We start from the raw sequence: 12,975 nt of genomic DNA, 5'->3' as shown, positions 1-12,975 counted from the left end.
ATATCTCATGTAATTTTTCTTGTCTTTCTTTCTATAATATTAATTTGGAGTGGTAGGTGTTGTAAAATTTTCTCTTGGCTCAAACAATTAATTTGTTTTGCTTCTGTTTCTATAACACTAACTTGGGTAGATAGATGTTGTAACATATTGAGTTCATGTTGTTTTGGTTTTGTGAGAAATTCAAAATGAACAGGATGATTGGGGATTCGTGTACTAGTTATTCCGTCGATATCGACATTAAAGGGGTATAATAATAAAGTAAAAGGATTTCCTAATATAACTTGATGGGATATATTTCTTGCCAAAAAGAATGTAGTGGCAAAGCATACTCTATTTTTACAAAATTTTGCTTTAGACAATTTATAATCTATAGTCATTCTATCATTTTCTGCTTTTAGAACATTTTCTGTAGTTTTTTCATAGTATTTGGTAGGTATCAACCCTTCTTGTATATAATTGACATCAGCTCCTGAATCTATCATAGCTATGAAATCAAATTTTTCTTCTCCTATAATTAAAGTTATCGTAGTGAACCACTTTTGGCTTACTAATAAAGTTAGTCACAACTAGAAAATGGATTAATACAGACAGATTTACAGACAGATTTAGTCTTTATTACAGACGGATTTTTGGTTACCGACGAAATTACCGACGGATTTTGTCCCTCTGTAAGAGCCCCGTCGGAAATTATTTACCGACGGATTTTTTTCCGTCAGAAAATTACCGACGGATTTTTACTAGTTACCGACGGATTTTCCCTCTGTAAATTCTCCCTCCATTTTCCGAAGGCGACGAACTTTCCGACGGATTTTCCGTCTGTAATTACAGATGGAATTTCAGACGGATTTTCTATCTGTAATTACAGACGGATTTTCAGACAAATTTTTCGTCTGTAATTACAGACAGATTTTCAGACAGATTTTCCGTCTGTAATTACAGACAGATTTTCAGACAGATTTTCCATCTGTAATTACAGACGGATTTTTCGACAGATTTTCTGTCTATAATTTGAACTTTGAAAAATCATCTCATACTCTGATTACAGACAGAAAATCCATCTGTAAATCCGTCAGTAAGGTAAAATAATTTTTTTTATTTTTCTAATTACAAAATAAGCTTGTTTTCATACAAAATAAATATAAATTTAATACAAATTTTTATCTAATTTGTATTCGAATATTTATAATATTTCAAAAAATAAACAAACTCATCGTATTATCAAACTAAAAGAAAAATACTATAAACAAGCAAGTCAATATAATTCAAAACATAAACAAAATGTATTGATCATCAACTATAATAATAAGTAACAACCATACATCAAAGTGTGTTGATACATCAACTATAATTCAAAACATAAACTCAATGTATTGTTCAACTATACTAAGTTATGCAAATAACAAGACTATATAACTGTCCTCAAAATCTTGTGAGCTTGTTTCATCAAGTGAACATAGGGGATCACAGTTCCAGATTCAGTTGGTAAGTCCTGAAAACATTTATATCATTAGAAATAAAAGTGATTATTGAATTTACTGCAACCCCAGAATCAAAATTAAAATTTTGCATTTTATGATAAACACTTATTAGTTATTACCTGCTAAGACTAAACCAACACTCTTAAGAGCATCATCGGATCCCGAAGCCATTACTGGGAAAAAAACAAGATTTGAGTTACTCAGTTCATAAATGATGAGAGGAATTTCAAAAAAAGTAAAACACACACATGGCAATCAATATATAGACACACACACACACACATGGAAAAAGAAAGTAAAACATTACGAGCATAACACCACTGCCATCTGCAACTTTACAACCAGATAGCAGAATAGGGTTCTTAGAATTCTTTTCAACCTGCAAAAAGGAAAATGATTATCAAACTTAAGAAATGAGACAAGTAATTTTTCTTATTCAGCACATAATGGAAAAAAACACTTACAATATTGCTCTCCCCAGTCATACAATATTGATGCTTAGCCTTTTAGAATGAAAATTCAACAAAAAATGATAAATATGCCACATACCATATATTTTAGGTGAGAGAAATGGACATATAAATTAGGGAGGGCATGCTGTAAATTCTCTTCAGCTACAACCATCTCTATTGCTTCTTTGTATATACCACAAGCTGATTCCATATTTCCCTGCAATAAAAATGTAACAGGTAGCGCATGTAGTCATCTTTTTTGTATCAGCTTATCATCAAAGAGTAAAGCTTTCTTCAATTGTAGCAAAGGCTAATTGCATACCAAACGTTTCTCCATATTGGCTCTTGATATAACATTCTGCACAAAATCAGAATCTGACTCTTTACCAGTCTGCTGAATATATGTAGCGCGAGCAGCTAAAACATCTCCTATTTGTTCCTTAAACCTGGCATTGAAGAAATGGATTTTTGGTACACTCTTTTACAAATAGGAGTCATAATTCAAGGTAAATCAAAGCATACACTATAAATAATCCAACTGTGCAAATTTAATAGAAATTATTATTAGTGTAAACTTGTACTAAGATCTATACCAACCGTCCGCTTAAATCTCAGAGACAATCCAAACACTACCAAAGTATTGAAACAAAAATTACACAAACTGATGATAGCATGATTTAATCAAACTTCAAACAAGTTAAACTAAATTTTCCCATAATTACACTTCTGCCAAGGATTAAAGTCATCAGAACCAAACAACAGAATACCTCAGCCATGGCAAAAAGAATGATAAAGTTAACTAAAAATCATTCTTTAATATATTGAGAAAAAAGACTTATTAATGAGAAAGAAAGGAGAGAACCTCATCTTCAACAAGAGATTCGTCGTCATCTGCATAAGCCATGTTTGACAACAAAATCTACATGATGCAACAGATAAAGTTAATGACCAAACTCAAAGACAGGCAGTAAAGCAGTTATTAAGGAAACAGTGGGGTGAATTTTTGTATCTTTTGATAAAAGAAGAATATCACTGAGACGAAGAAAAGATTAGAAATGTACTTAAGGAAAATAAAGCATAGATGCAACATAAGAATGTAAAAACATGGCTACATGAGAATGAGTAGAAAAAATTAATATGATGATGAAGATGAAGAGTTTAACTGAATGTCACTCACAGAAGCAAATTCATGGCTAGGAAGAATAGCAACAATCTCCTCCAACATGGAACCCAGTGTTAGTGAAGGACATCTCCTGAGAAAGGCACATGCCTTAGAAGCCTTGGCCATGGCAATTTTCTGGTCCTCAGCAGTAACAAAAGGCAGAATTGGTCATCTAATATAAGAAAGTTTATTGGTCATGAAGTAGTACATACAAGTAGTACTCATCAATTATTTCCTACTCGTTATTATTGCTTGCAAGTAGTAGAGCAATAACCTTTTTTCCTTTATCTCCTTACAACAAGCTTAAGTGTTCATAATATTTGTTTTTTAACTTAATTAATTAGCAATTAATCATCATGGCCAAGTCTTGTTCTAGTGAAAAGAACAATAATAATGGATTGAAGAAGGGTCCATGGACTCCGGAGGAAGATCAAAAACTCATTGATTACATTCAGAAACATGAGCATGGCAAGTGGCGAACCCTTCCTAAGAATGCAGGTACTTTAATTTAATTAATTTGTGCTACCTTAGCTACTTAATTATATAATAATGCCCAATTATATTCAGAAGCCACTTTTAATTAATAATCATCTTAGTTAAGTGTACGTGTGTTAGATAATAAGGTATTATACATTTATGTATATACTTAACATGAATATATTTGTAATGATTTAATAATGTTGAACATGTATGAATAAATAATTAATATATAGGATTAAAGAGATGTGGAAAAAGTTGCCGGCTAAGGTGGGCTAATTACTTGAGGCCTGATATAAAGAGAGGAAGATTCTCATTTGAAGAAGAAGAAATGATCATCCAGTTACACACTGTTTTGGGAAACAAGTAAGATTATTATTAAATCAAACCTAGCATGACCTAAATAATGTTCCTTGTTTATTTTTTTTAATGTGCATGTTATATATCCTTCATTTTTAATAAGTCTATCTATAAATTATATTAAAGAAGAACCTTTTTGAATTTGCACATGTAATATACAGAATTATTGCCAACTAATTCATAGACTTTTCGATTGTGTAAAGAATTAAAACTCATTTCATATATATAGTTAGAATGCTAGCTAGGCAAGGAAACTACAGTACTGTTCAAAGTCAATTATATATGCTTAACTTAATTAATTTGAACAGCATTATTTATAATTGAACTAAACTTTTTTGTGTAATGCTTATTAGGTGGTCTACAATTGCTGCTAATTTACCCGGAAGAACAGATAATGAGATTAAGAATTATTGGAACACTCACATCAAGAAGAAATTGTTGAAGATGGGGATTGATCCAATAACTCATAAGCAATCCAAGAGGAAAAGTACCTAAATCTTGTGAATTGGGAAAAGGAAACACAGAAAACAAGTTCCGCTCTTTTCCATCTCTCTCAGAAAATTCATCAAACACATGGTAAGCATAACAATACTGAAGCGAGACAATCTCTCAAGCATGTTCCTCCAACAACAATAACAACACAACAATAGTAACATTAAGTTGCAAGTCTCTCTTTGCACAACTCTCATATAGAAAATTTAGTCAATAGCCAAACCAAGGCATGCCAAGTTGATAATATTCCTACTTCTGTATCAATGGACAATGATGATGAATATTATCAACATGATAAGAGACACACATACCTGTAATGCAGAAGACAGTACCACTAAGTAAAAGCCAGCCAACTTTTCCATTTCTCCAAAAGAAATGGAAAATATAGTGAGGAGATATAGCTTTGAAAATACTAGGATAATGGTGTATGATGCAGAGAGTGCTTCCACAAGTGCTGCAGCGGCATAAGCCAAAACAGAAATAATGGTTATATATAAACCAGGAGAGCGAATTGTCTGACAATGTCATAAAGCTCTAATCTATTCTGCCAAGCAAAAATCACTTCCTATGTTGCACCATTAAGATATTATAGCTTTGTATTTCACATAAAAACCAAAATTTCGACAAAAGAAGCAAACCTTCCAAAGTTTTATTGTACTTTCTAAACTATGGAATCTGCAACTTAAGCTCACAAAGTCACAATAGAACTATATAAATTTAAAACTTACATTTGCTTACTGAGGGAAAAGGTAATTACTAAATCTTAAAATTCTAAAAAAAAATCCAGAAATAATCAAACAATAAATAAATAAACAAATAATAACTATGATTGTAAATCATTAAGGACTTGAAGAAGAATAAACTGACCACTAATTAAATCACAATCCTAGGGTTTATCAATCCCAGCTACTGCATGCACCATCAAATTTCTTCAAAATTCAAACGAAAGTATGGATCATTGTAATTGTTATCTCCTGCTGCTACTTTTTCATGTTTCAATGACAGGAAAAGCATTATTATATATATAAAACCCAAAGTAGTAGTACTCTTTACTATAATGTTATCCATACTGTATGAAAATTGAAAAAAACCTCATAGCAACAACAAAATACATCAATAAAATACAACAAAAACCTCACAGCACCTCCTTCTGATTAGGTTACCTGCACGGCTGAGGCGAGATCGAAGAGAAAAACACATCAACTAAGCAACACATGAGCGAGAAATGCACTTGTGATTTCTGTGAGAATATCTTTGATCAAGAAATTAATGAAACAAGTAGCGCATAAATTCGAATAAGAGAAAGGAGAACGCGAATCTCAGAAAGAGAGAAAAATGGAAGACGTACGGTTTGAAAATCTTGAGGAGCGACGCCGGGAAGGTAGAAATAGTGAACGCAGGAGAAGGTGAAGAGGATAAGGACAGAGGCGATGAAGACGGTGGCGGAGAAATGCATATTAGGGTTCGAAAGGGAACCAGCAACACACAGAGAAGAGCCGGGAAGGGGTGTGACAGAGTTTCGCGGCGATGGAAGTTCAGTGCAATGGAGGTTCAGTGCGACGGCGGCGCAAGGTAAGACGGCGGTGCAAGGCTGAGACGCGCTACCGATAGAGCATTTGGAGGGGATGGGCGTGGAGGTGCGGGGAAGAGACACGGGAAAGGAGGAAGAGCTCGTTTGGTCAAATCTTTATTTTAATATTTCCGACGGAAAATTTTAAATTACAGACGGATTTTCCGTCTGTAATAATTTAATAAAACACAGCGTTTTGTTTATTTAATTACAGACGGATTTTTCGTCTGTAACCATTTTTTATGGAAAAAAAAAATTAATTTTTCCGACGGATATATCGACGGATTCTCTTTTCCGTCTGTAATTTATGCTAATTCATTTTTTTTGTTTTCCGACAAAAAATCCCTCTGAAATTCCGTCTGTATTTCCGTGGGATAAAATCCGTCGGAAATATCTGTCTGTAATAACTATTTTTCTAGTAGTGAGTATATTTATGTAATTTTCTGTACCTAGGTTAATATAATTCTCGGGAATTATTATATTACTAGTCTCCTCTGTTTTTCTAACATTATTTTGCAAAGTTTGTTCTTGGATCTTTATTATGTTTTCTCCTTCTATTTTTAGTAATCTATAATCCATATTAATATTTTGTAGTTTCAACTCTGAAACCTCTCTTTTTAACTTTTTTATTTCTTCTCTAAGAGAATTAAGAGAGACTTCTTCTTGTGAATTTTTAAATCGGTTATAAATTTCTTTTATTTCTATTAGTCTTATTTCTTGCTTACTTTCTTCTTCTTTTTTAACTAATTCTGCTAATTATTTTATGAACTCATCTCTTAACGGAGTATCCTCTAATTTGTCTATTATTTTGACTAGTGTAGAAGTTTGTTCTCTAGTTAAAATATTTACATTTTTTTCATAATTTCTGTAGTTACATAATCCTATTCCTAGACAATTATTCTATTCTTCATTTTCAATATTCTCTTCTGAGCTTCCTTCTTTCGATGTAAGGTCTAATTGTTGTATAAAATAATCTTTAGTTTCAGAAGAATTCTCATAAATTGATCCTTCTTCTGATTCTGAATGAATCAACCCTAAACACTGAGCAATTAGAGTGTATACACATCTAGTGAGGAGTTCCATTACTCAATTCTATGTCTCCACATCTCTTATTTTGTGTCATCTTGCAAATTGCTTCATTCTTTTGAAAACTTGAATTAATTCATTGGATTGTGATTGCATTGCAATATTTTTTTGTTTTGGCCCTATCTGTCTATATGATTGATTGGAAATTTATTCGTTTGTTTTTGCCAAGTCCATAGGACATTATAGTATAGATAAAAGTAAATAGCATTCATTAGTACAGTTGTATGCATACAAGTAGCTTCATTTAATAAGTCATTTGCCCTTTGATCCTTCTCCTTTGATTGTGATTAGCATGAGGACAAGCTATTGTTTAAGTGTGGGAGAATTAATGAGTCCATATTTGATGATAAATTTGCCTTGAATTGAGTGAATTTCATTACATAAACTCACATTTATTCACATGAGTAATATACTTTTGTGATTTCTCTCTAAATTGCACCTAAATGTGAAAACATATTTTTTTGTGCTTTAATTGATCAATTTAATTCTACTTTTATTCTATTCGATGCCGTGAGTGATTTCAGATCCAATAGGCAAGGATGCCTTGGTAGAAGTGGAAGAAAAGCATGTAAAGTGGGAGATCTCATGAAGAAACAAAGGAAAAGAAGACACTGCTGTGTGTGTATGCACACCTTCCTGTGTGTACACAAAAGATGGACTTCAGCCAGTGTGCGTATTGATGCAAGGATTTATACCGGTTCGGAATTCCACAAAATAATTATGTTGTTAGTATAGTCCAAACCAATAGTCAATCCTCAAATCAAATTAAATTTGGTAGTCACAAAGAATAAACCCCAAATAAGAATTAACCGAAGTATTTAGACTCCGGGTCGTCTCACAAGGAATTGCAATGTAGTGGTCAATTATTGGCTATGAAGAACAAAGGGGGGTTTGATTTTATAAAAGAGTAAGAAATTAAATGGGCAAGAAAAGTAATTCAAACAAGCAATTAAAGAAAGCAATTAATAAAGAGAGAAATTCATGGCAAAGATTGAGATCATAGGCTTTCCATCCTAGTCACTAATAAAAATAATTAACAAGAATTTATCTTATTACGTCATCCCCAATGTTGGAAGAAGGTATGAGTTATCTTCCACGAGAGAAAGTTTAACAAGACTAGTTAATCTCAACCCAAATGTCCTAATCAACTCACTACTTAGGTTAGCAAGAGATTAGAGTCAATGGAAATAATATTAACTAACAACTCTAGATCACCAACATGAGTTGGATTTTTATGACACAAGATTGTCTAATTACTCTTTCCAAGCCAAGAATGCTCAAAATCTACTCTAAAGTCCAACCAAGCATTTTGTCAAACACTTGGTGGGTACAAATGGAAAGCATGGTAAAAGTGAAAGAATAATAAATCTATCAACTATCAATAGCAAGGAAAGTAAGATCACAACTCAAATCAACAATAAAAGAACATCAAACATTAAATTGCATTAAAAGTAAATCAAATCCAACATGAGTTTATCATCACAAAAGAAACATAAAAGAGAAATTAACATGAAAACTAAGAGAATCAAGTAGTAAGAACAAGAAATCATAAAGGAAACAAGATGAGAACATGAAGTTGGACCTAGATCTAAGATGCAAAATAGCCTAAGAACCCTAATTCTAGAGAGAAGAGGGAGCTTCTCTCTCTAGAAACTAACCTACATGATGCTATACTACAAACAAGTGCTCCCCCCTTACCCAAGCTTGAATTCTACATGAAATAGCATCAGAAATGAGTTGGATTGGGCCCAAAATGCTCTACAAATCGCTGGCCACGATTTCACTTTAGTGAATCACGCTGCTCCATCAGTGAGCACGCGTATAGTGCGCGTGCGCATCCTTAGACGTCAGGCAACTATGACAAATTTTATATCATTTTGAATCCCCGGATGTTAGCTTTCCAACGCAACTGAAACAACCTCATTTGGACCTCTGTAGCTCAAGTTATGGTCGATTGAGTACAAAGAGGTCAGGCTTGACAGCTTTACGATTCCTTCATTTCTTCATGAGTTCTCCCTCTTTGCATGCTTTTTCTTCATTCCTTCAATCCAATATTTGCCTTCTAAACCTGAAACCACTTAACAAACATATCAAGGTATCGAATGGAATTAAAGTGAGTTAAATTTAGCTATTTTAAGGCCTAAAAAGCATGTTTTAGCATTTAAGCACAAATCAAGAGAGAATTGCAAAACCATGCTATTTCATTAAATAAATGTGGAAAAAGGTGATAAAATCCCCCAAATTAAGCACAAGATAAACCACAAAATTGGGGTTTATCAAATCTCTCCACACTTAAACTAAGCATGTCCTCATGCTAAAATCAATAAAGAAGCAAAGGGGTATCAACATTTATGCAATGTAAACTAACTAAATGCAACCTATCTATATGCAATCTAACTAGATGAATGCAATGGCTTAGTCAAAATAAACCAATCTCCAAGAATATGCATACAAGCACAAGGGCTAAGGCAATAGCAATCAAATCAACTCACAATTGAATTGAATCATTGAAAGATTTTACAAACTTGCAAGAAAAGATGATTATGGGTAGAAACATGTAATTGAGCGATCGAACCCTCACCGGATGTGTATCCGCTCTAGGTACTCAAGTGTATGGGGTTGATTCACTCAATTCTCCTCTAATCATGCTTTCCAAGAATTGTTTTTCATCAAACAATCAACAATTATTTCATGCATGCATACAAATATCATGAGGTCTTTCCCATAGGTTGTAATGGGGTTAGGGTCAAGGTAAGGATGCATATGGTCAAGTGAGCTTGAAATTTGGATCTTTGATTAACTTAAGCTTCCCACCTAACCTATGACAACCTATACAATTCTAAACAAACCTAACTACCCATTCTTCACTTTTTCACACACTCATGCATTCCCTTTTGATCACCACACATATGCATTGATTATTATTGAACTTTCACTTTGGGGCATTTTTGTCTCCTTTTTATTGTTTGTCTTTTTTTTCTATTTTTTTCTTTTGATATATATATTTTTTCTTTATTTTGTATTATTTATTATTATTTTTTCTTCTTTTTGCAATAAAGTATATACAAAAGTATCAATGCATATGGTTTTACATTCAATGCATGGGTATGTATCCAATTCCCAAAAATTTGACAAAAATACAAAAATACACTTTCATCCCAACCAATGTTTCCAACTTTTCCAAACTTACATGATGAGCACTCTCATTAGCCTAAGCTAATCAAAGATCCAAACAAGGGACATTTATTATTTTTCGCTTTAGGCTTGTAATGTACTAAAATTCAGAACAAGTGGGTTTAGCATAGGCTCAAAATTGGTTAACAATGGAAGATAAAAGGTAGGCTATTTGGGTAAGTGAGCTATTTGAAACAATGGCCTCAATCATATAAATGCATGTATACATAAAATAATGGACATAAAGAATCAAATAAATCAAAGATTACAATCATAGAAAGAGAATAATAGACACAAGAATGGAAATAAATGGTTATATATAATGTAACCACACAATTAGGCTCAAATCTCACATGCTTGTATTTTTGGCTCAAGACATGATCCACAAAGTATATAATTTAAGCAAGTTCTAAAAAAATTTTTTTTCAATCAATTGGGGTGCCTATAGATAAAATCCTTAGAAAATATCATGATTTTGACTAAGCTTATTATATACATATGCAAAATGAGTAAAAATCCTAAAATGAAATGCAAAGGTGTTGGGATTAGAAACTTGTTACCCAAAAATGCCGAGTGGTCGGATGACCTCCCCACACTTAAAAGTTTGCACCTTCCTTGGTGCACTAAATGAGCAAGGGGGTACGGCGACTCCCCGAGTTGCCACCTTCATCTGGTAGGTCAACCGGTTGCTGCGTGTTCTTCCTCCCACTTCCATTTTTTCTTAAGGTGCATCGATCATGAAAAATAAAATAAACACCGTAAGATGAGAAAATACAAAAGTAAGGAAGCGTGAATTGTTGGAATGAGGTAAGAACCACTAGAATGGTGTGAGTGAATTAGTGTGACAATGATGAAAAATAAGTATGTGGGTTCTAAAATTGCGCACGGTTTAGAATACACACACACTAGTAAAAAAAGTTATGTCACAATTACACAAAACAAAACATGCACTTCACTCATTCTAGTGTGCTTGAGATACTTTAAAAGACTTGTAGGCTAAAACAACCCAAAAAGTAGTGAAGAGGCATGAAAGCATTCAAGCAATTAATCAAGCAATTGTGAAATTGGATAATGCATGGACATTGATTGATGTGTAGGTAGACTTAGTGAACAAAATGGTATATGAAACTCACACAACAATCAATGACACATATTGAAGTTGTTACAACACCTAAGTGACATAGAGGTGAAACACATGGATGCTATGGAACTTAGGAAAAAGAAGATAGAAGTGGAAATCAATCACATAGCAAGCATGGGCCACAAAGCTTTACAAAGCTCAAAAATATGTCACTAGGTAAGCTTTCGATCCAATTTGACAATTCTACAATCTCAATGCATGAAATAAGTGATGTGAATAAGGGTAAACCATAAACAAGCAACACCTAAAAAATGCAATGATAATATACAATTGCCTAACAATAGATGATGAATGCATGGTGGCCAAAACATGCAATTCAAAAGAGTTAAGAAGCTTAAAGGCAATGTAACATTCACTTGGTGCTCACAAATGTTAAACATGAAAACTCAAAACCAAGTGACAAAATATAACCTCGACAATTAAATCCAACAATAAAAATTAAAAATAATGATGTTAAAATAACATCTCATCAATAATCAGCAGTAAGAAACAGCAGACAATATTAATAATCCAACACTTATAAAGAAAAATAGAAAACAAAATAAAAATGTACTAATTAAACAATTAACTGACTAACTAAAAGAAGTGGTTATGGATGGTGTTTGGTAGTGTTGGGTGATGATTAAGGGGTGGAAATAGAAGAGAAAAAGGAAAGAAATGGAAAGAAGAAAAGAAAAGAAGGTGGGTGAAACAGGGCAATCCACGCGTGCGCGTCATATGCGCCTAAGCGTGGATTGATGAAATGGAAGCGACGCGTACGCGCGGCTGACGCGTACGCATGCATGGCAAAGCAGAGAGTCGACGCGTACGCGCAAGGTACGCGTGCGCGTGCCTTGGGCACAAAGTTGGCACACTTCAGGCACAACTCTCGGGTGAATGTATGGAGTGGGGAAACTTCGAATCCATGCGTACGTGTGAGTGACGCGTGCGCGTGGATGGTCGAAATTGCTTGGGGCACGCGTACGCGTGAGTGACGCGTACGCATGGGTTGGTGCCCTATTTTTCAAAATTTTTTCTATGTTTTTGCACCAAACCAAGCATTCCAAACCTCCAAACAACTACCAAAACACCACAAGACCTTATTTAACACAATAAACTACCAAAAAAACTTAACAAATCAATCAAAACAAGAAATTAAACCTATTTTACCAATATGTACAAAAGAGAAAAAATGAAAGGATATTACCATGGTGGGGTGTCTCCCACCTAGCACTTTTGTTTATTGTCCTTAAGTTGGACTTATGGGGAGCTATCCATCAAGGTGGCTTGTACTTGAATCCATCCTTGAACATCCACCAATGCTTGGACTTCCATTATACTTCATCATTTAAAGTTAATAACTCCAAGCTTTGATGGAGTTCTTCACAAACCATAGGCTCCCAAAGTTGATCTTCCTTGTGCGATCCGGGATCCCACACTTTGTTTTCACACCCATCCTTGAGTTGATCATGGTGATTTCCTCCGGGTGGCAAGAGAGATGAATTCTCATGAAGGCACCAAACTACCCTCCTAAACCCATCTACTTGAGCACTACACCAATCCATGCTCTTCAATTTTGAGCTTCCAACCATAATGAGCCTAGA

The 12,975-nt window shown here is 33.8% G+C and overlaps 2 protein-coding genes across 4 annotated transcripts; one reads left to right on the top strand and one right to left on the bottom strand.

Annotated features, from left to right (window-relative positions):
- Nucleotides 1-1,258: 1,258 nt before the first annotated feature.
- On the bottom strand, nucleotides 1,259-6,096 carry LOC112720756 (pre-mRNA-processing factor 39-2). 3 transcript variants are annotated; one of them, XM_025771820.3, is made up of 11 exons: nucleotides 5,770-6,096; nucleotides 5,585-5,661; nucleotides 5,289-5,401; nucleotides 4,733-4,875; nucleotides 3,108-3,227; nucleotides 2,793-2,849; nucleotides 2,253-2,376; nucleotides 2,028-2,147; nucleotides 1,786-1,857; nucleotides 1,598-1,651; nucleotides 1,259-1,489 (listed from the first exon to the last, which is right to left on the bottom strand). In XM_025771820.3, the coding sequence occupies exons 5-10, from the start codon at nucleotides 3,119-3,121 to the stop codon at nucleotides 1,649-1,651; spliced, it is 390 nt and encodes a 129-aa protein (XP_025627605.1). In that variant the 5' UTR covers nucleotides 3,122-3,227; nucleotides 4,733-4,875; nucleotides 5,289-5,401; nucleotides 5,585-5,661; nucleotides 5,770-6,096; the 3' UTR covers nucleotides 1,259-1,489; nucleotides 1,598-1,648. The 3 variants fall into 3 exon arrangements, with proteins under 3 accessions (XP_025627605.1, XP_072062873.1, XP_025627604.1); XM_072206772.1 differs by lacking the exons at nucleotides 4,733-4,875; nucleotides 5,289-5,401; nucleotides 5,585-5,661; nucleotides 5,770-6,096 and adding an exon at nucleotides 4,353-4,500 and having other exon boundaries at nucleotides 1,943-2,147; XM_025771819.3 differs by lacking the exons at nucleotides 4,733-4,875; nucleotides 5,289-5,401; nucleotides 5,585-5,661; nucleotides 5,770-6,096 and adding an exon at nucleotides 4,353-4,500.
- On the top strand, nucleotides 3,366-4,494 carry LOC112720757 (transcription factor MYB102). Its single transcript, XM_025771821.3, has 3 exons — nucleotides 3,366-3,590; nucleotides 3,806-3,935; nucleotides 4,283-4,494. The coding sequence occupies exons 1-3, from the start codon at nucleotides 3,449-3,451 to the stop codon at nucleotides 4,422-4,424; spliced, it is 414 nt and encodes a 137-aa protein (XP_025627606.1). The 5' UTR covers nucleotides 3,366-3,448; the 3' UTR covers nucleotides 4,425-4,494.
- Nucleotides 6,097-12,975: the final 6,879 nt, after the last annotated feature.

Source organism: Arachis hypogaea, chromosome 11 (genome assembly GCF_003086295.3).
Source record: "Arachis hypogaea cultivar Tifrunner chromosome 11, arahy.Tifrunner.gnm2.J5K5, whole genome shotgun sequence".
NCBI lineage: Eukaryota > Viridiplantae > Streptophyta > Magnoliopsida > Fabales > Fabaceae > Arachis > Arachis hypogaea.
This window is presented reverse-complemented; position numbering and strand designations above follow the sequence as displayed.

Coding starts and splice junctions, on each gene's coding strand:
- LOC112720757 (XM_025771821.3), top strand. CDS start 3,449: ATGGCCAAGTCTTGTTCTAGTGAAAAGAACAATAATAATGGATTGAAG. Junction 3,591..3,805: donor AACCCTTCCTAAGAATGCAG/GTACTTTAATTT, acceptor ATTAATATATAG/GATTAAAGAGATGTGGAAAA. Junction 3,936..4,282: donor CACACTGTTTTGGGAAACAA/GTAAGATTATTA, acceptor AATGCTTATTAG/GTGGTCTACAATTGCTGCTA.
- LOC112720756 (XM_025771820.3), bottom strand. Junction 2,377..2,792: donor AATCTCTTGTTGAAGATGAG/GTTCTCTCCTTT, acceptor CTTCAATGCCAG/GTTTAAGGAACAAATAGGAG. Junction 2,148..2,252: donor CCAATATGGAGAAACGTTTG/GTATGCAATTAG, acceptor TTTTTATTGCAG/GGAAATATGGAATCAGCTTG.